At 38.5% G+C, this 20244-nt stretch overlaps 1 protein-coding gene across 11 annotated transcripts in view; it reads left to right on the forward strand.

The window, feature by feature from the left end:
* The window catches only part of MAST2 (microtubule associated serine/threonine kinase 2), a 224107-nt gene that overhangs the window by 81913 nt on the left and 121950 nt on the right, over nucleotides 1–20244 (forward strand). For 9 of the 11 annotated variants that reach the window (XM_086716844.1, XM_086716847.1, XM_086716852.1 and 6 more), the window contains exon 4: nucleotides 12595–12626. In XM_086716844.1, coding sequence (XP_086572970.1) covers nucleotides 12595–12626 — 32 coding nt within the window. The remainder of the gene's footprint in view (nucleotides 1–12594; nucleotides 12627–20244) is intronic. The other 2 variants (XM_086716845.1, XM_086716850.1) reach the window with 1 other exon arrangement.

The following is a 20244-nucleotide window of genomic DNA, read 5'->3' on the forward strand; positions in this document are numbered from 1 at the left end:
AGGTTTTTGTGCATCCCAGCAGATTTATTTGCTGCCAGAGCTTAGGGGAGAAGATTATATATGGGGATAATGGTTCTTTTAAGGCCAGTTAGTAAATGGTACTAAAGTAGATTTCTGTGGTAGGATATGTTTTTCTTTCCTAAAAGCATTTTTTTGATGATTATTATAATAGCTACCAGCTAGAAGACTGTCGATAAATAATATGTGATAACAGAGTATATCCTTTCTTTAGTAAAGCCTTTTTGCTGACCTAGTTTCCAGTTGATATTTTGAGCATTATAGTGATGATAATGATTAATAGTAAGTACCATTTACTTACTTGATTGATTCAATGATTTATTCATCTAATATTCATTTGGTACCTACTAGGCTAGGTATTGTGTTGGGTGCTAGGAATGTCATTGTGAGCAAGACTGATCTCCCTTCCTCTAGAGTTGACAGTCATTCCCAGAAAACAGACAATTAAGTAACTAACGATAGTAAAGAGTTGGAATTATATAGAGGTAGGCTAGGGAAACTGTGTCTGGGGAGATCTTCCCAGAGGAAGTGAGATTTAAGCTAAGGTCCAGGAATGTATAAAAAGAGATAAGGAAAAGTATTCCAGGCAGAGAGAACAAGAGGTGTGAAACCCTGAAGGTGAAGAGAGGGTATGCCCTGTCCCAGAGACCAAAACTCCAGTGAGACTGGGGAGTTGTACAAAGGATGCTGAAGAGGTAGGCAATAGCAGCCAGGTAACATCCTGTAGGCTACAGAAAGGATTTTAGACTTTATCCATTGAGGAGTTTTAAGAAATGACCCAATCAGTTCTGTATTTTATTTTAATTAGTTAATCTAAAGTTTAATTAGAGAGACAGAGCGAGAGTGAGAGCAGGGGAGGGGCAGAGAGAGACTGAGAGAGAATCCCAAGCAGATTCTGTGCTGTGAGTGCAGAGCCCAATGTGGGGCTCAATCTCAGGAAGTGTGAGATCATGACCTGAGCTGAGATCAAGAGTCAGACACTTGACCTACTGAGCCACCTAGGCACCCCCGGTTCTGCATTTTAAAAGATCTTTTTGGCTGTTTGTTTTGTTAAATTAACATAGTATCACTTAGAAAACAGCTACTAATTACATGATATTTATATTTATATAACATTAAGAATCAAGGGGAACACACTAAAGGGAGATCAACTAGGAAGGTGGTATAAGATGATGATACTGATTTGGACTACGGGACATGGCAGTGGAAGTAAAGTGAAATTGACAGACTAAAGATACATGTTTTGGAGATAGAATTGGCAAGGCTTGCTGAATAATAAATAGAGTTGCAGGGTGAGAGAAAGTGAATCAAGAATGACTCTGGACTTGGTGGTACCATTACTGAAATGGAAAATTCAGGAGGAGGAAGAAAATTCAGGAGGAAGACCATATATATGGTCACACATATATATATGTGACCATAGAGCTCAGGAGAGAGACCTGGGATGAAGACACATATATGGGAATCATCTGTAAAATGAATATAGAGAGAAGAGTTTCCAGGCAGAGCTTTAAGGATAGTCAATGTATAAGGGTCTCAGATGATGAAGGATGAGTCTGTAAAAGTGTTTAAATAGTATTTTCAGGAATAGAGCTAACACAGAATGTGGTTTGGGGGAAAGAAAAGTCTTTCAAGATAGAAGAGTGAATGATACTGTCAAATCCTGCTGAGCATCAAGTCAGAAAAAGAAATGGTGGCCTAAATACGGTGGTTTTTTTTACATGGAGACCATTAATCATCTGGCAAGAATATTTTAAATGGAGTGGTAAGGTCTGGGGATATTTGTAGTATATTGAAGAATGAATAGGAAGTGAGAAGTTGGAGACTGAATGTAGACAACTCATTCAAGAAGTGTGGTTGTGAAGGGAAAAAGGCTTGATATGGCAGTACTTGAAGAAGGGTGTATAGTAATTAAGGGGAAGAATTTTTTTAAGGTGGGATAGACTTGCATGTGTTCAGAATGCTAATTAGAAGATCATGAGGAGTATGGAGAGCCAAGAGATAACTAGTAGATCAGAGAAGGCTGAGTGGGATCAGCTTGACCTGATGTTATAGTGTATTGTTAGCTACTACCATCCTAGTTTCTAAGATGAGATGATGAATCAGATTTATAGTTACCTGTCCAAATGAGAGTGCTCTTACCTTAGTCAAACTTCCTGATTGTACAGCTTTCCTCCTTAATTTGCCATGAATATTCTCTGGGAAAGGGAGGATTGGGAAATCATTGTTCTTTGGACTACTACCTTTATCTGATTGGAAAACTCTTTTTGTTCCACTTTGCCTTAGGCTTGTCTTTATGGTACCAGGGTGGTTGGCATAGAATGTACTGATCGGGAGCTCTGGGCATCCATCTTGCAAATGCAGACTTTTGTAGAGGTGCACAGAATGGGTAAGGAGGAAGAAGGGATGGATCTCTATGGATGCATTTCCTTATGTAAAAGGGATTCAGGGGTCTCTGGGTGGCTCAGTGGGTTAAACATCCAACTCTTGATTTTGGCTCAGGTCATGATCTCACAGTTCGTGAGATCAAGTCCCGCCTTGGGCTCTGCACTGAAAGCGAGGAATCTGCTTGGGATTCTCTTTCTCTTTCTGTCCCTCCCCTTCTTGTGCTCTCTCTCCCTCAAAAAAAATAAAATAAAAAAATATGGATTCAGAGAGGGGCACATAGGCATTTTGTAGAAATTAAAAAAAATTTTTTTAAATATTTATTTTTAAGAGAGAGAGACAGAGTACAAGCTTGGGAGAAGCAGAGAGAGAGGGAGACAGAATCTGAAGCAGGCTCCAGGCTCTGAGCTGTCAGCACAGAGCCCAATGCAGGGTTCAAACCCATGAACCATGAGATCATGACCTGAGCCGAAGCCAGATGCTTAACTGACTGAGCCACCCAGGCGCCGTGGCATTTTGTAGAATTTTTATTATCTTTGCCCTGAAATATAACCCACCTAATGTTACCTATTTAAACTATTCAAGAAGCCAGAATTGTCATGTAAGTTCAAAGAATGGTATTCCCAGTTTTATATGGATTGATTCAGAATAAAGAAAAAGAGGACACACTTCCCTAACTGCATTTTATGAGGATTATGATGCCCAAACTGACAAGGACAGTTTGAGAACAGAAAGTATGTAGGTTAGTCTTACTTATTAACATAGAGGCAAAATCCTTAATAAAAGCCTCCAGACCTAGATGATTTTATTAACGAAAACTATATAATAACTAAGGAAGAGGGGAGCCTGGGTGTCTCAGTTGGTCCGACTTCGGCTCAGGTCATGATCTCGCAGTACGTGAGTTTGAGCCCTGCATCAGGCTCTGAGTTGGCAACTCTGAGCCTGGAGCCTGCTTTGGATTCTGTGTCTCCCTCTCTCTCTGCCCTTCTCCCGCTCATGGTCTGTCTCTCTTTGTTTCTCAAAAATGAATAAACTTAAAAAAAAAATAAGAAGTAACACCAATCTTACACAAACTCTTTCAGAAAATAGAGGCAGGAACTCTTCTCAGACAATTTTAGAAGGCTAGTATAATTGTGATACCAAAATCTGACAAAAGCATTATAATAAAATCTGGAGACCATTATCCCTTATGAACATAGGTGCAAAAATCATTAAAAAAATATTAGCAAAGATAATCTAACAAAGTTGGGTTATACCTAGAAATGGACAGTCCATTATGGACAGTCCCCAACTTCTGGTTTGGCTTACAAGTTTTCCACTTTATGATGGTGTGAAAATGATGAACATTTGGTAGAAACTATATGTTGAATTTTGAGATTTTTTTACTTTCCTGGGCTAGTAGCAATGTAGTGTTACTGTGATGCTGGGCAACAACAGCGAGCCACAGCTCCCAGTCAGCCATGCCACTGATATACCTACAGCCATTCTGTACTCATACAACCATTCACTTTCAGTACAGTATTTAATAGATTACATGAGATAGGCAACACTTGATTATGAAATAGACTTTATGTTAGATGATTTTGCCCACCAGTAGGCTAATATAAGTGTTCTGAATACATTTAAGGTAGGCTGAGCTGTGATGTTCAGCAGGTTAGATGTATTAAGTGCAATTTTGGCTTATAACATTTTCAACTTATGATGGGTTTATTGGGACATAACCCCATAGTAAGTTGAGGAGGGAGGTCTGCATTAGAAAATCAATCACTGTAATTCATCACATTAACAGAATAGAGGAGAAAAACCCTGTGGTCATTTCAGTATATGTTGACAAAATCAATACTCATTCATGATAAAAACTTTAAACAAATTAGGAGTAGAAGGAGACTTCATCAATTTGATAAAAATTATCTATGAAAAACCTACAGTTAACTTTATATTTAGTGGTAAAATATTGAACTCCTTACCCCTTTGATCAGATGAGGAACATGGCAAGGACATCTACCACAGACAGTTATATCAAGTGGAATGAGGGGTGCCTGGGTGCCTCATTTGGTTAAGCGTCTGACTTTGGAAAGAAGTGGAAAGAAGTAAAACTCTCTTATTCATAGAGAACATGATTGTTTATACAGAGAAATCCTAAGGAATCTACAAAACAGTAGTTACAACTAATAATGAATTTAGCAAAGTTGTAGGATACAACAGTAAATATATAAAAATTGATTGTGTTCCTATACTAGAAGCAAGCAATTAGAAAATGAAATAAAAATTTTATTTGCAATAGCCTCAACATATCGACTTAGGAATAAGTTTAGAAAAAGAAGACCTTTTTGCTGAAAAGTACAAAACATTGCTTAGAATAATTAAAGTAGATGTAAGTAAGTGGAGAAATTTTATGTTCATGGGTTGGAAGACTCAATATTTTTTAAAATTTTTTATAATTTTTTTAATGTTTATTTTTGAGAGAGAGAGAGAACGAGAGTGAGGGAGCAGGGGAAGGGCAGAGAGAGAAGGAGACACGGAATCCGAGGCAGGCTCCAGGCTCTGAGCTGTCAGCACAGAGCCTGATGTGGGGCTCAAACCCACGAACTGTGAGATCATGACCTGAGCTGAAGTCGGACGCTTAACCCACTGAGCCACCTAGGCACCCTGGAAGACTCAGTATGAAGATCTCAGTTCTTCCAAATTGGACTATAATCACAGCAGACATTTTTGTACAAATTAATTTTATTCTAACATTTTTATGGAAATGCAAGCAGTTTAGAATATCCAAAGCATTCTTGAAGAACAAAGTTAAAGGACTGTACATGATCTGACTTCGATACTTAATACAAAGCTGCAGAATCAAGAAAGTATAGCTGGCATAGGATGAAAAAAATAGATCAGTAGAATACAGTAGAGAGCCCCCAAATAGCCCATTCTATTTTAATTTGATTGTCATCGAAGGTGCCAAAGCAATCTATTGGGGAAAAGATGGAGTTTTTAATAAATGGTGCTGGAATAAGTGGATATCTATATGGGAAAAGAATGAACCATAGCCCTGTCTTGCATAATACCCCCAAATTAATTCAAAATGGACCACAGACCTAAACATACAGGCTAAAAACCATAAAGCATCTAGATATAAAATATAGGAAAATATATTTGTCTTCTTGGCATAGGCAAAGTTTTCATAGGCAAGATACTGAAAGCATTAACCACAAAAAAATATTGACCATCAAAATTAAAAACTTTGTGCTCATCCAAAGATACCACTAATGACTTCAGTTAGGCAAGCCACAGACTGGGGGAAAATATTCATCAAACAACTAATAAAGGACTTGTGTCTAGAATATATGAAGAATTCTTTACAACTCAGTAGTGAAAAGATAGCTCAATTATAAAAGGGGCAAAATATTTTAGATACTTCATAAAAGAATATGTACTGATGGCTAATAAGCACATGAAAAGATAGATGCTCAACATCATTAGTCATCTTGAAAATGCAAATTAAAACAATAGGATACGACTGCACAGTTACTAGAACTGCTAAAATTGAAAATGATAGCATATATTGGCATGAATGTGGAGCAATTAGAATTCTTGGGGTAAATGTAGAGCTATTCTTGTATTATTAGTTGTTATTATTACTATATTAGCTAGAAGGTGGGGCAACTAAAATTCTCCTACATTGTTAATGGGAGTGTAACTTGTTACAATCACTTCAGAAAGAGATCTGGTAGTTTCTTATAGGGCTAAATATACACCTATCCTATAACCCAGCATTTCTACTCTTCTGTTAAGGTATTTACCCAAGACAGATGAAACATAGACCTATTAAAAGACTTGTACAGGAATGTTAATAGCTCAAAACTGGAAATAACCCAAATGTCCATTAGTAGGAGAAAAGAGAAATAAACTGTGGTATATTCATATGATTGGATATTGTTACTGTTATATGCAACATGTGGCTTTATTTCTAAATTCATCCACATGCTGAGTGAAAGAAGTTTTATATAAAAAGATTCATACTTGTTTCTTTTTTTTTTTAATGTTTACCTATATTTTTTGAGAGAGAAAGCATGTGAGTGTGTGCACATGTAAGTAGGGGGAGGGGCAGAAAGAGAGGGAGACAGAGGTTCCAAAGTGGGCTCTGCAATATGGGGCTCAAACTCACAAACCATGAGATCGTGACCTGAGCTGAAGTCGGACACTCAACTGACTGAGCCACCCAGGCACCCCCATACTTGTTCCTTTCATAAGAAGTTCTGGAGCAGGCAAATCTAATCCATGATGGAAAACTGGAAATAAAATTTGGATCTTCTATCCAGACCACTCAAACTTTCTTCATATCAGCAATAAGGCTGTTCTGCTTTTTTAGCATTCATGTGTTCACTGGATTGGCATTTTAAGTTTCCTTCAAGTCTTTTTTTTCTTTGCATTCACAGCTTGGCTGTTTGGTGCAGGAGGCCAGTCTTTGGCCTATTTTGACTTGTGAAATGCCATCCTCACTAACTTTAATCATTTCTACCTTTTGATTTAAAGCAAGAGAAGTGTAGCTCTTTCTTTCATTTGAACACATAGAGGCCATTGTGGGGTTATTAACTGGCCTAATTTCAATATTGTAGGGAGGCTGGAGGAGAGAAAGAGAGCTGAGGGGAACAGCCAGTCAGGGGAGCAGTTGGAACACACATAACATTTATCAGTTAAGTTTGCCATCGTCTATGGGGAAGGTTTGTGGTATCCAAAACAATTACAATAGTAACTTCAAAGATCGCTGATCACAGATCACCATAGCAAATATAATAACAACGTAAAAGTTTGGAATTTTGTGAGAATTACCAAAGTGTGAGAGAAACACATGAAGTAAGCAAATGCTGTTGGAAAAAGTGGTGCTCATATACTTGCTTGATGCAGGATTGCCACAAACCTTCAATTTGTTGGGGAAAAAAAAAAGGAAAAAGCAATATCTATGAAGAGCAAGAAAGCAAGGTGCCATAAAACAAGGCATGCCTGTACTGCAAAATATTAACAATCTGGGTTGTAGGTATATGAATGTTTGATGTACAGGTCTTTAAATTTTTCTGTTTTCTATGTTTGAAAATTTTCATACCATACCTGGAGGAAAATGGTGTTACTAGTGTGATGAAATACAACTCTTGGTAAATGAGATGATTTTTTTAAAGTTTATTTTGGAGAGAGGGAGAGAAAGTGTGGGTAGGGGAGGGCCAGAGAGAGAGAGAGAGAGAGAGAATCCCAAGCAGGCTTAGCACTGTCAGTGCAGATCTGATGTGGGGCTCGATCTCATGAGCTGTGAGATCATGACCTGAGCTGAGATCAAGAGTCAGACATTTAACCAACTGAGCCACCCAAGAACCCTAGTAAATGAGATTTTTAAAAAATAGGCTGTAATGGCAACAAGAAAATATAAGGTACTTAGAAATAAATCTAACAAAAATATTTGTATAATCCTTACTTGACAAATTATCAAACTTTATTAAAACATATTAAAGGAAACCTAAATAGGGGCTCCTGGGTGGCTTAGTCAATTAAGCATCCAACTCTTGATTTTGGCTTAGGTCATGATCTCATGGTTTGTGAATTGAGTCTCATGTCACGTTCTGCACTGACAGCACAGAGCCTGCTTGGGATTCTCTGTCTCCTTCTCTCTCTCTGCCCATCTCCTACTCACTTGCTCTCTCTCAAAATAAATAACATTAAAAAAAGGAGATAAATAGATAGGTATACTATGTTATTATATAGTAGTTGTCTGTATTGTATATCCGTTATCCCCAGATCAACTCTCAATTGAGTGCACTGTCAAAGTTTTTATCTACAAGTTGACTCTAAAATTTATATGGAAGAACAAAGCCTCAAGATTACCTCCCATAACTTTTAAGAATAATAACAATGTGAGTGGACTTGCCTTACAAGTATTAAAATTTATTGTCAAGCTATACCGATTAAACAGTATGGTATGGCACAGAGGCTGATAGTACAGTGGAGCAGAATATAGTCAAGAAAGACAGTCCTGCATTTATGAAAACTTAATATATGACAAAACTGACATTGCAACATCATTTAACAAATGACCTGAGATAATCAGTCATATGTTTAGAAAAAAATGTAATAGGATTTCTATCTTCTTTCATATGTAAAAATAAGTTCCAGGTATATTAACAAACTTCATGTGAAAAGCAAACCTATGAATCTTTTAGAAGAAAATTCTAAGTAAATATATTCATGTGTCTTTTGTCAGAGATGCAGTTCTTGCATACAAAAAAAGATAAGGAAAGATTGATAAACTTGATTACATAAAAATTAAATCTTTTGGTGACTCCATTAAAAATAGAAGTAAAAGGGGCGCCTGGGTGGCGCAGTCGGTTAAGCGTCCGACTTCAGCCAGGTCACGATCTCGCAGTCCGGGAGTTCGAGCCCCGCATCGGGCTCTGGGCTGATGGCTCAGAGCCTGGAGCCTGTTTCCGATTCTGTGTCTCCCTCTCTCTCTGCCCCTCCCCCGTTCATGCTCTGTCTCTCTCTGTCCCAAAAATAAATAAACGTTGAAAAAAAAAATTAAAAAAAAAATAAAAATAGAAGTAAAAAAATAAGACTGAGAAAACATTTACAATGAATTTAACTTACAAATAATTACTATCCAGAATATATCCTATAATTCAGTAAGAAAAAAGACAGAAAACCTAATAGAAAAATGGGCCGGGGTATAAATAGCTAGCTCACAGTTGAGGTAACCCTAGTGGTTGATAAACATATAAAACATTGCTTAATTTTACCCATAATTATAGGAAATGCCAGTTAAAACCATACTATGATCAGGGTTGCCTGGCTGGCTGAGTCAGTGGAACATGTGACTCTTGATCTCAAGATTGTGGGTTTTTTTTTTTTTTTTTAATTTTTTTTTTCAACATTTATTTATTTTTGGGACAGAGAGAGACAGAGCATGAACGGGGGAGGGGCAGAGAGAGAGGGAGACACAGAATCGGAAACAGGCTCCAGGCTCTGAGCCATCAGCCCAGAGCCCGACGCGGGGCTCGAACTCACGGACCGCGAGATCGTGACCTGGCTGAAGTCGGACGCTCAACCGACTGCGCCACCCAGGCGCCCCTCAAGATTGTGGGTTTTAAAAAAATTAAAAAATTAAAAACCATACTATCATCACAGCCATTAAATTAGTAAAACTAAAAAGTCTAAAAACACCAGGTATTGGAGAGTATGTGTTCAACAATTATTTTTTGAGCATCTGCTATATGCCAATTACTGTACTAAGTCATTGAGATGCATTAGTAAATAAAACATACTAGGATCCTTGCTTTCATGAAGCTTAGATTCTAGTCGGGGGAGGATAGAAAATAAGCAATAAACATAATAAGTAAATTACATAGCATGTTACGAGTGATAAGTGTATTGAAAGTGTATTGGTGATAAATTAAAAAGTTATAGCAGAGTAAGAGGGTGATGGGGTGTAAAGTAAGTGGTAATACTATGTAGGGCTATCAGGGTAGTAGGTTTCATACTCAGGTAAACTTGAACCAAGATTTTTGAAGGCTGTTAGGGAATTAGTCAAAGAAATATTTGGGGGAAAGAGGAGCATTATAGGCAGAATGTGTGGTTTAGAGTAAGACCTTAAGGTAGAGGAATGCCTGATGTATTTAATGGATAATAGAGTCCTGTATGTCTGGATCAAAGTGTAAGGGACAGAGATACTGGGGAGGGGTGGCGGGTCACTTCTAGGTCTTATGTGGATTTTGATTTTTACTCTTGAGTAATTTGGGGAGCCATTTGAGGGTTTTGAGCAGGAGCGTTATGGTCTGACATGTATGTATGTATATATGTATTTAAGTTTATTTATTTGTTTTGAGGGACAGTGCGAGAGTGTAAGGGGAGGGGCAGGGAGAGAGAGGATCCCAAGCAGGCTCCATGTCAGCAGAGCCTGAGGTGGGGTCTCCATCTCACGAACCGTGAGATCATGACCTGAACCGAAATCAAAAGTCAGATGCTGGGACACCTGGGTGGCTCAGTCAGTTAAGCATCCCACTTTGGTTCAGGTCATGATCCCAGGGTTCATGAATTTGAGCCCATTTTCCGGTGAGCTCAAGCCCGACTTTGGGCTCTGAACTGACAACTGACAGTGTGGAGCCTGCAAGGGATTTTCTCTCCCTCCTCTCTCTGCTTCTTGTAGGATTCTCTTTCCTTCTGTCTCTGCCCCTCGCTCACTTGCTCGCTCTTGCTCTCTCTCTCAGAAAAAAAAAATAAATAAAAGAGTCAGATGCTTAACCAACTGAGCCACCCAGGTGCCCTGACCTAACTGGCCTTTAAAAGGGACCCTGTTACATTGAAAATAGACTATAGAGTAAGGGTAGAAGCAGGAATGGAGTACCAGTTAGGAGATGATTGAAAGGCCAGGGAGAGACCATAGTAGCTTAGATTGGCAATAGCAGAAACCTAGAGGTTTTTTCCTGACTTTAACTCTTCACGTGACAAAATTGAACTGAGACTCTTTAGATGAAGTTTTCACACACTTATCATAGCTATCATATATTTTGTTGCAGAAATTTTAATGTATTTAGTATGTTTTGTTGCTGCCCCGGTCTTTTTTGAGAGTGTTCTATATTGTTACATAATATAACAAGTATATGCTATTTATCTTATTTTTTTAACATTTGTATTTATTTTTGAGAGACAGAGAGAGACAGAGGGCAAGTAGGGGAGGGGCAGAGAGAGAGGGAGACACAGAATCCGAAGCAGGCTCCAGGCTGTTAAACTGTCAGCACAGAGCCTGATGCGGGACTTGAACCCACAAACTGTCAGATCATGACCTGAGCTGAAATTGGACGTTTAACTGACTGAGCCACCCAGGTGCCCCTATGCTGTTTACTTTAATACTCACCCCCCATTCCAATATCTAAAACAGGACTAAATCCAAGGTTTTTAAGAGATTCTAAGTTTGTATGTCTGTGGAGATATATCTGAAAACTCATTGTATTCTGGATATATATTTTAAAGCTAGAGCTATTAAGAATTCCTGATGGATGTGATGTGTATGTGAAAAACAGAGGAGTCCAGATGGTTAGGGTTTCGGCTTAAACAACCAGAAGAATAGAAATACCATCATCTAAGATGGGGAAAGGCTGTGGTTGGAATCAGTTTTTGTGGAAAAAATGAGCTCAGTTTGGGACATGTTGGATTTGAGGTGTTGAGTAGGCAACTGATTGGAAGTGTCAGGAATTTGGGAGATAGGTCTGGGAATTGTTAGAGGGGGAGGATAAATTGGTATAATCATTTTTGGTAGTAAGTTTTGGTACTTTATGACTTAGCAGTTCCACATCTATATACTTCAAGAAACTTTTTATAATGTGCATGAGGAAACAAGGACAGGCTATTTATAGGAGAATTGTTCTGATGGAGAAGAAAAACATGCAAAGAAAATTAATTTTGTTTCCTGAAGAATGGATAAATAAATATTATAAATAAGTGACAAAATAAATTTATAGAGTGAAGTAATGTGTGAAAGTGAAAAATATCCACATGGGTGAAACTCCCAGTTATGATGTTCAAGTCAGCAGATTTTTAAATATATAATTTAAAAACATATAAAACAATACTAATTATTTATGAATATATGTGTAAGAAAATATAAAGACATATGGCAAAGATAAAATACTCAGAATAGTTAGGTGGGGACTTAGGGGAGTGAGACCTAATAAATTTTGAAAGCAAGTCACAGGGACCCAACTGTTCTCAAGCCAGTGGTGAGTACAGTCATCTCTTTGTTATATAATTTTTTGTACTTCTTTGTCTAAAATGTTTCTTAAAGAAAAATTCCATGTCATTCCTTCATATCTCTGACTCTTAATGATAGGTGAATCCTTTCCAGTTCCATCGAGAGTTAATGGCTGGCCCAGTGAATATCTGGAATACTCTCCACTGGTGAGATGGTTCCATCTAGTGGGGAAAATGCTACAAGTACTCTGTGAGATGTTACTTTGGGAAGGAAAAATAAAGAGGTGGTAGTTTACCTGACTAGTCTTTATTTAGAAGACTAATCACTGAATTTAGAAGATAAGGGAAGAAATTATCATTTGGAAATATTTAGTTTTTGCCATTATTAAGATAATGCTGTAGGACATTTAATGCAGACCTGTAGGACTTAGAGGTGTCCTTCTTTCTAACTTGTGTTTGTGCTTTGTTTTTCAGAAGGAGTTGAGCCTTCCAAGAAGAGGCAGCTTGTAAGTTGATGATTATTATGATTATGAACACCTGCTTAGGAATCCTTTCTGGGGACTGTTCTAAGTATTATTTGGAGGAATCTCACTCGTGTGTGTGTGTGTGTGTGTGTGTGTGTGTGTGTGTGTGTGTGTGTGTGTGTGTGTGTGTATGTTCTCCTTGTGGACTCTTCTCTGTCAGGGAAGCTGGGGGCCAACTAACTTTTGTTGCTAGGTCAGAACCTCCCCTTTCCCCCCATCCCTTCTCACCCCAAATCCTCTCCTCTGTCTCAGTTTTTGCCTAGTATTTGGGAGAAAGCTGCTACTTAAGTACCCATCACAGTTTTATACTTGTGTTTTGGGATTTACCATTTTGTTGTTGTTTTTAACAGACTCAAGCTTTTCGAGAACATTCAGGTTGAAACTCTTAGCATCTATATCTGTCTCATAACATGGGACTAGAGAGAGGCCAACTTTTTTGACAGTTGGGGGTAAGGGCAGCAGCTAAGTTTGGATTCAGGGTAGGAATAAGGTTTTCTTTCACCTGTTTGTTCTATTCTGGCTTTAGGACCAGGGAAATTGGTGAAAATCTTTGTACCTGGACCTTAATTACTTTGTATTTTCTTGGCTTGCTTTTTCTCTGAGAATTCTATTGGGGCAGTACTGCAAATCTGGCTAATCAGAATCATCTAGAGTACTTCTTAAAATTCTTCCCCCCACCGCAAGTATTTATTTAAATTCTAGTTAATTAACATACTGTGCAATATTGGTTTTAGGAGTAGAATTCAGTGATTCATCACTTACATACAATACCCAGTGCTCATTATAACAAGTGCCCTCCTTAATACCCATCACTCATCTAACCCATTCCCCACCCACATCCCTCCATCAACCCTCAGTTCTCTATTTCTAAAGAGTTTCTCATGGCTTGTTTCCCTCTCTTTGTTCCCCCTTCCCATATGTTTATCTGTTTTGCTTCTTAAATTCCTCATAGGAGTAAATCATGTGGTATTTGTCTTTCTCTGACTTGTTTCGCTTAGCATAATACACTCTAGCTCCATCCACGTTGTTGCAAATGGCAAGATTTTATTTTTGATGGCAGAGTAATATTCCATTGTATATGTATATATCTTTTTGTTTTGGAGTTTATTTTGAGAGAGAGAGAGCACACGAACAAAGGAGGGGTAGAGAGAGAGAGGGAGAGAGAATCTCAAGCAGACCCTGTGCTGTCAGTGTAGACCCTGATGTGGGGCTGGAACCCATTAACTGTGAGATCATGACCTGATCTAAAACCAAGACTCAAATGCTTAACTGACTGAGCCACCCAGGTGCCCCCATCTTCTTTTTATTTTTTTAACGTTTATTTATTTATTTTGAGGGGAGGAGAGGCAGAGAGAGAGAGAGAATCCCAGGCAAGCTCTGTGTGTCAGTGCAGGGCCTGATGTGGGGCTCAAACTCACGAACCATGAGATTATGACCTGAGCTGAAATCTAGAGTCCGATGCTTAAGTGACTGAGCCATCCAGGCGTCCCATATATCACATCTTCTTTATGCATTTATCTATTGATGGACATTTGGGCTCTCTCCATAGTTTGGCAGTTGTTGATAATGCTGCTATAAACATTGGGGTGCAAGTACCCCTTCAAATCTGTATCCTTTGGGTAAATATCTGGTAGTGCAATTGCTGGATTATAGGGTGGTTCTATTTTTAACTTTTTGAGGAACCTCCATACTGTTCTCCAGAGTGGCTGCACCAGTTTGCTAGAATGCTTGTTAAAGTTCCGAACAGATTCTGAACTTATTTGAATCAGAATCTCCATATTGGGGCCCAGGAAAGCTGTATTCTTATGTACCTGCAATCCACACCCACCATGATTTTGCTAAGATTTGGGAAACTCTTAGGAAATAGTGCTATGATTAAATAGTGGCCTTGAAACTTTTCCATATAGAGCATATAAGGAGAAGGACACAACAGTATTCATATTTATTTATTAAGTGCATTTTTTGCATTTTTTGTAAATGTATGAAACACAATGTAATTCTTTCTGTTACTGTCATTTTAGGATTTAGTTGTATAAAAATGCCTTAGTAATTAGTTGTCCTGTGAGATTTTTGTTTATAAAGCCCCTTTGTCTGCTTTATGAAAGCTCACTGTGATTTGACAAGAAGAATCTCAACTTAGGAGTAGGAAACCCTTACACTTTGGTCTTAGCTTTGTCACTTAATCAGCTTTGTAAATGTAGACAAATCACTTTATTTCCTAAACCTTAGTTGTCTTATCTATAAAATGAAGGTCATGACCTTTGTTTTTCTCTTTTCTTATAGTTATTGGAAGGATTATTTAATACATGTGTTAGTGCTTCGTTTCTTACAATATTCTCTTTTTAAAAAATGTTTATTTTGAGAGAGAGAGTGAGAATGAGCTGGGAAGGGCCAGAGAGAGAGAGAGGGAGAGAGAAAATCTGAAGCACACTCTGCACTGCCAGTGTGGAGCCCAATGTGGGGCTTGAGCTCATGGATTGTGAGACCATGACTCGAGCCAAAATCAAGAGCTTAACTGACTGCGCCACCCAGGTGCTCCATTTCTTACAATTTTCTAAGGTGTATTAGTGTTAGAATTCTTCTTTTTTTTTTTTTTTAAAGGTTACTCATTTATTTTGAGAGAGAGAGAGAGAGAGACAGGGAGAGAGAGAGAGAGAGAGTCAGAGAGAGGAGGATACAGAGAATCCCAAGCAGGCTCTGCACTGACAGCAGATGTGGGGCTCGAATCCACAAATCATGAGATCATGACCTGAGCCAAAACCAAGTCAAACACTTAACCAACTGAGCCACCCAGGCACCCCAGCTTTAGAATTCCTGTAAATCTATTGGGTTAAATTTGGATACACTTTGGGGCACCTGGGTGACTTGGTTGAGTGTCCGACTTTCGCTTGGGTTATGATCTCACGGTTTGTGAGTTTGAGCCCCACATTGAGCTCACTGCTGTCAGCACGGAGCCCGCTTCAGATCCTCTGTCCCCCTCTCTATACCCTTCCCCCACTTGTGCTCTCTCAAAAATAAATAAACATTAAAAAAATAAAAATTATAAATTTGGTTACACTTTTATTATTTAAGAGCCACATTCCTTTATTTAAATTTAGTTCTACCTAAATGGAATCTCAATTCCATGCTTTCAAGTATCCGGAGTCTTCTAAAAACTGAGGAATGGTGCTATCAGGGCTCTTAATGGAGTGATCTACCGAGTAAGTATAACATAACTAAAAAGGAGTGGCTTTTCAACATCATGTTCAGCAAATATTTGTACTTTGTCACTCGTCCTTTTTTTTTTTTTTTTTTTTTTTTAAGATTTTAGTTTTAAGTAATCTCTACACCCAATGTGGGGCTCGAACTCACAACCTGAGATCAAGAGTCGCATGTTCTACAGACTGAGCCAACCCTGTACTTGGTCACTATTCTACTATTTCTGGCATTTTTTCTTTTGATTCCTCTTATTTGTAAGTTCTCTGTGATTTGCTCTTTGCTAAAGATTAGGTGAAATGAATCAGGGCCTGAGGCAGGTAGCTTCTAGGAGTGTATGCCTCCAATGAATGGAGTTTGCTGAGGAGGACAAGTTTGAGTTTGCTGGAGGAATTTTGGGTCATTTTAGTTTTTTTTTTTTTTTCAACGTTTATTTATTTTTGGGACAGAGAGAGACAGAGCATGAACAGGGGAGGGGCAGAGAGAGAGGGAGACACAGAATCAGAAACAGGCTCCAGGCTCTGAGCCATCAGCCCAGAGCCAGACGCGGGGCTCGAACTCACGGACCGCGAGATCGCGACCTGGCTGAAGTCGGACGCTTAACCGACTGCGCCACCCAGGCGCCCCCTAGTTTTAAATTCAAGGAATATCTTGGTCATTTTAGTGGTATCTCAAGTTAGGCTTTTTATAACTGCCTTAAAATATTTAATTGACCAGAATCAGAAATACTTTTGGGGTGCCTGGGTGGCTCAGTTGGTTGAGCGTCGAATTTTGGCTTAGGTCATGATCTCACAGTTCGTGAGTTTGAGCCCCGCATTGGGCTCTGTGCTGACAGCTCAGAGTCTGGAGCCTGCTTCAGATTCTGTCTCTCTCTCTCTCTCTCTCTCTCAATCTCTCTCTGCCCCTACCCAGCTCACGCTCTGTCTCTCCCTCTCTCAAGAATAAACATTAAAAAAAAAAGAATCAGAAATACTTTTTAATAAAGTAACTCACATTTAAACAATTGACCATGCAGTAAATGCACACTAATACCTACTATGTGTTGGGCACTGATCTAAGTTTTGAGGCTATAAGATTCAATTAGCTACATCCTTCTATTTTAAAAAAATTTTTTTAATGTTTATTTATTTTTGAGAGACAGAGAGCACAAGTGGGGAAGGAGCAGAGAGAGAGGGAGACACAGAATCCGAAGCAGGCTACAGGCTCTGAGCTGTCAGCACAGAGCCTGATGCGGGGCTTGAACTCACAAACCCTGAGATCATGACCTGAGCCAAAGTCGGCACTTAACCGACTGAGCCACCCAGGCACCCCTACATCCTTCTATTTTGAGGATTTATTTTTAAGTAAGTCAGAGGTACCTTAATGCAAACAATAGTTTTTTTATCTTTAGTATTGGAGGAGTAGAAAAGTTTCATTCTGGAAGGAAGCCAGAAATCCTGGATACTAATCTATGCTTTGCCACTAATAAGTTATGTGTGGTTTCCACAGGAACTATAATTTCTGAGCCTGAATTGTCTCACTTATAAAATGAGGCAGTTGGCTTACCTCATCTCTGTGCTTCGTTATCTCCCCAGATAATTGAAGCTCCATGGTACCTCTTTTGCACAGAGCTGGTTAAGTCTTTGTAGGAAGTATGCAGTAGGAAGCAAAGGATGGCTTAGCATTTGCAGTAGAGAAGCCAGGAAGGTAAAAACCACAAAACATAAGATGTTTGAGTAAGTTTAACGAATACTTAAAAGTTTGTAGTAAGTGTGGAGAAACTGATGTTAATAAAACAAGTGACTTAGCCATTTGTCCCATTATTTCTTGTCCTTGTAGCTGAATCTGGAAGTTTTAAAAATTACTATAATTGTCTTGGGATGCCTGACTGGCTCAATTGGTAGAGCATGCAACTCTTGATCTTGGTGTTGTGAATTTGAGCCCCGCGTTGGGTGTGGAGATTACTTTTTAAAAAGTTATTGGGCACCTGGGTGGCTCAGTCAGTTAAGTGTTCAACTCTTGATTTTTGGCTCAGGTCATGATCTCACGGTTGGTGAGATTGAACCCTGCATTGGGCTCTGTGCTGACAGTGTAGCGCCTGCTTGGGATTCTCTTTTTCCCTCTCTCTGTCCCTTGGCCCCTCCCTCTCTCTCAAAATAAATAAGTAAACATTAAAAAAAGTTATTATAATTATCTTATGAGTCTTGGTTTGGTTAGAAGGAGAAGGAATTGTTGTATTTATATCCCTGTTTGTCTCTGTTCCATAATGGCTCTTGCAAGAGCAGATGCTACTGTATGCCCATTGCAGGTATAAAGCCTCATTTCCTTTGGCATTTTCTCTATAGTATACTTTATAGGTACAGAGAGATTTGGAGGTTGCATCTAGTCTGGTGTCTTGCCTTTTGAGAGAGAGTCAGGTTCATTCAATAAGCGTAATTTTGAAAGTAGCTGAGCAATATAGAATAAATGAAATTCAGTAATTTTGGAGGCTATGACTCGTTATGCTTTTTTGTATAATATGATCATTGCATTAAAATGAATAGGAACTAAAAAATGGATTTTTAGATATATGTGATATCTTGGCATTCTACAAAATACTCTTCCATCTAACAAGTAATCCCTCCAATGTCTCTACATTGGGAAGTAGAAGTTTAGCTTAGAAATGAAGAGCTTGGGTTTGAGAGGCCAACCTGGGCTTGAGTCTTGCCAATGCCCTTGACTAAGTGTTTCCTTGTAAAACAAGTTACTATATAAATATATATATATATATATTTTTTTTTTTTTGCACCTCTATTCATTTGTTCATTTGTTTAAATTCATCCATCCATCATATTTATTAAGTTCTTTCTATGTGCAGGCACTATTCTAGATACTGGAGATAAAGTAGGGTTTAAGCAAAGTTTCTACTTCAATACCTGGAGCAGGGATTGAAATTTTAAATTGTGTTGTCTAGGAATATTCTCATTAAGGTGACATTTGAGCAGAGAACAGAAAGAGTATAGAATGAGTGATGCTGATGTGTCTTGGGCAAGAGTAGTCCATGTAGAGGATACGCATGTGCCAAGGTTCTGAGGTGGGAACATGCTTGCCATGTTGGAGGACAGCAAGAGGCCAAGGTGGCTGTTGGTTAGTGAACAGTGGTATTGGGACTGATGATGGTGGTGGGGCATAGAGAATATGAGGCAGAGGCTGGATTTTGTAGTACTTGTAGGCTACAGAAAAGATTTTGTATTTTCAGCTGATTGGGACAGAAAGAGGGTGGATAATTTTAATCAGAGAAAGATGTGATCTGCCCTAGGTTTTTGTTTTTTCTTTTTTAAAATGGAAATTTGCTTTACTGGGGTATAATCCACATGTCATATAATCACCATTTAAGAGTATACAGTTCACTGGTTTTTAGTGTATTCACAAGGTTTTACAGGAATTACCACTATTTTAATTCAGACATCTTTATCACCCCAAAAGAAAAACCCCTACTTGCTAGCATTCATTCCTCATTCTGCATTCCCCCTAGTCCCTGGTAACCACTAATCTACTTTCTATCTTAATAGATTTTCCTATTCTGAGCATTCCATGTAAGTGGAATTATATAATATGTGGCCTCTTATGTCTGGCTTCTTTCACTTAGCATAATTTTTTAAGTCTCATCCATGTTTTAGTTTGTGTCAGTACTTTGTTCCTTTTCAAGGCTAAATAATATTGCACAGTATGTATGTATCACATTTTCTTTATCCATTATCTGTTGCTGAACATTTGGGTTGCTTCCACTGTTTGGCTATTGCAAATAATGCTGTGAACATGGGTGTACAGGTATTTGTTTGAGGCTCTGCTTTCACTTCTATTTCAGGTAGATACCAAGAAAGGGAGTTTTCTGGGGGTGCCTGGGTGGCTCAGTCGGTTAAGTGTTGCACTCTTGGTTCTGGCTCAGGTCATGATCTCAGAGTTTTGTGAGTGTGGAGCCTGCTTGGAATTCTCTCTCTCTGCTTCCCCACTCATGCTGTCTCTGTCTCTCAAAATAAATAAATAAACTTAAAAAAAAAAAAGGAAGGGGAAATTCTGGATCATATGGTAATTCTCTGTTTAACTTTCTGAGGAACTACCATACTGCTTTCCACAGCAGCTGCATCATTTTACATTCCAACCAGCAATACATGAGGGTTCCAATTTCTCCACATCCTAGCCAACACTTGTTATTTTCCATTTTTAAAATAATAATCATCTAAATGAGTGTGAAGTGGTATTTCATTGTGGTTTTACTTTGCATTTTCGTAATTACTAGTGGTATTGAGCATCTTTTCACGTGCTCGTTGGTCATTTGTAAACCTTCTTTGGAGAAATAAATTTCTTTGCCCATTTTTGAATTGGGTGATGTATTCTGAGTGCTTAGTTGTTGGAGTTCTTTATATGTTCTGGATATTAAACTCTT

Source organism: Puma concolor, chromosome C1, assembly GCF_028749965.1.
Source record: "Puma concolor isolate L17-30 chromosome C1, mPumCon1.1.hap2, whole genome shotgun sequence".
Taxonomy (NCBI): Eukaryota; Metazoa; Chordata; class Mammalia; order Carnivora; family Felidae; genus Puma; species Puma concolor.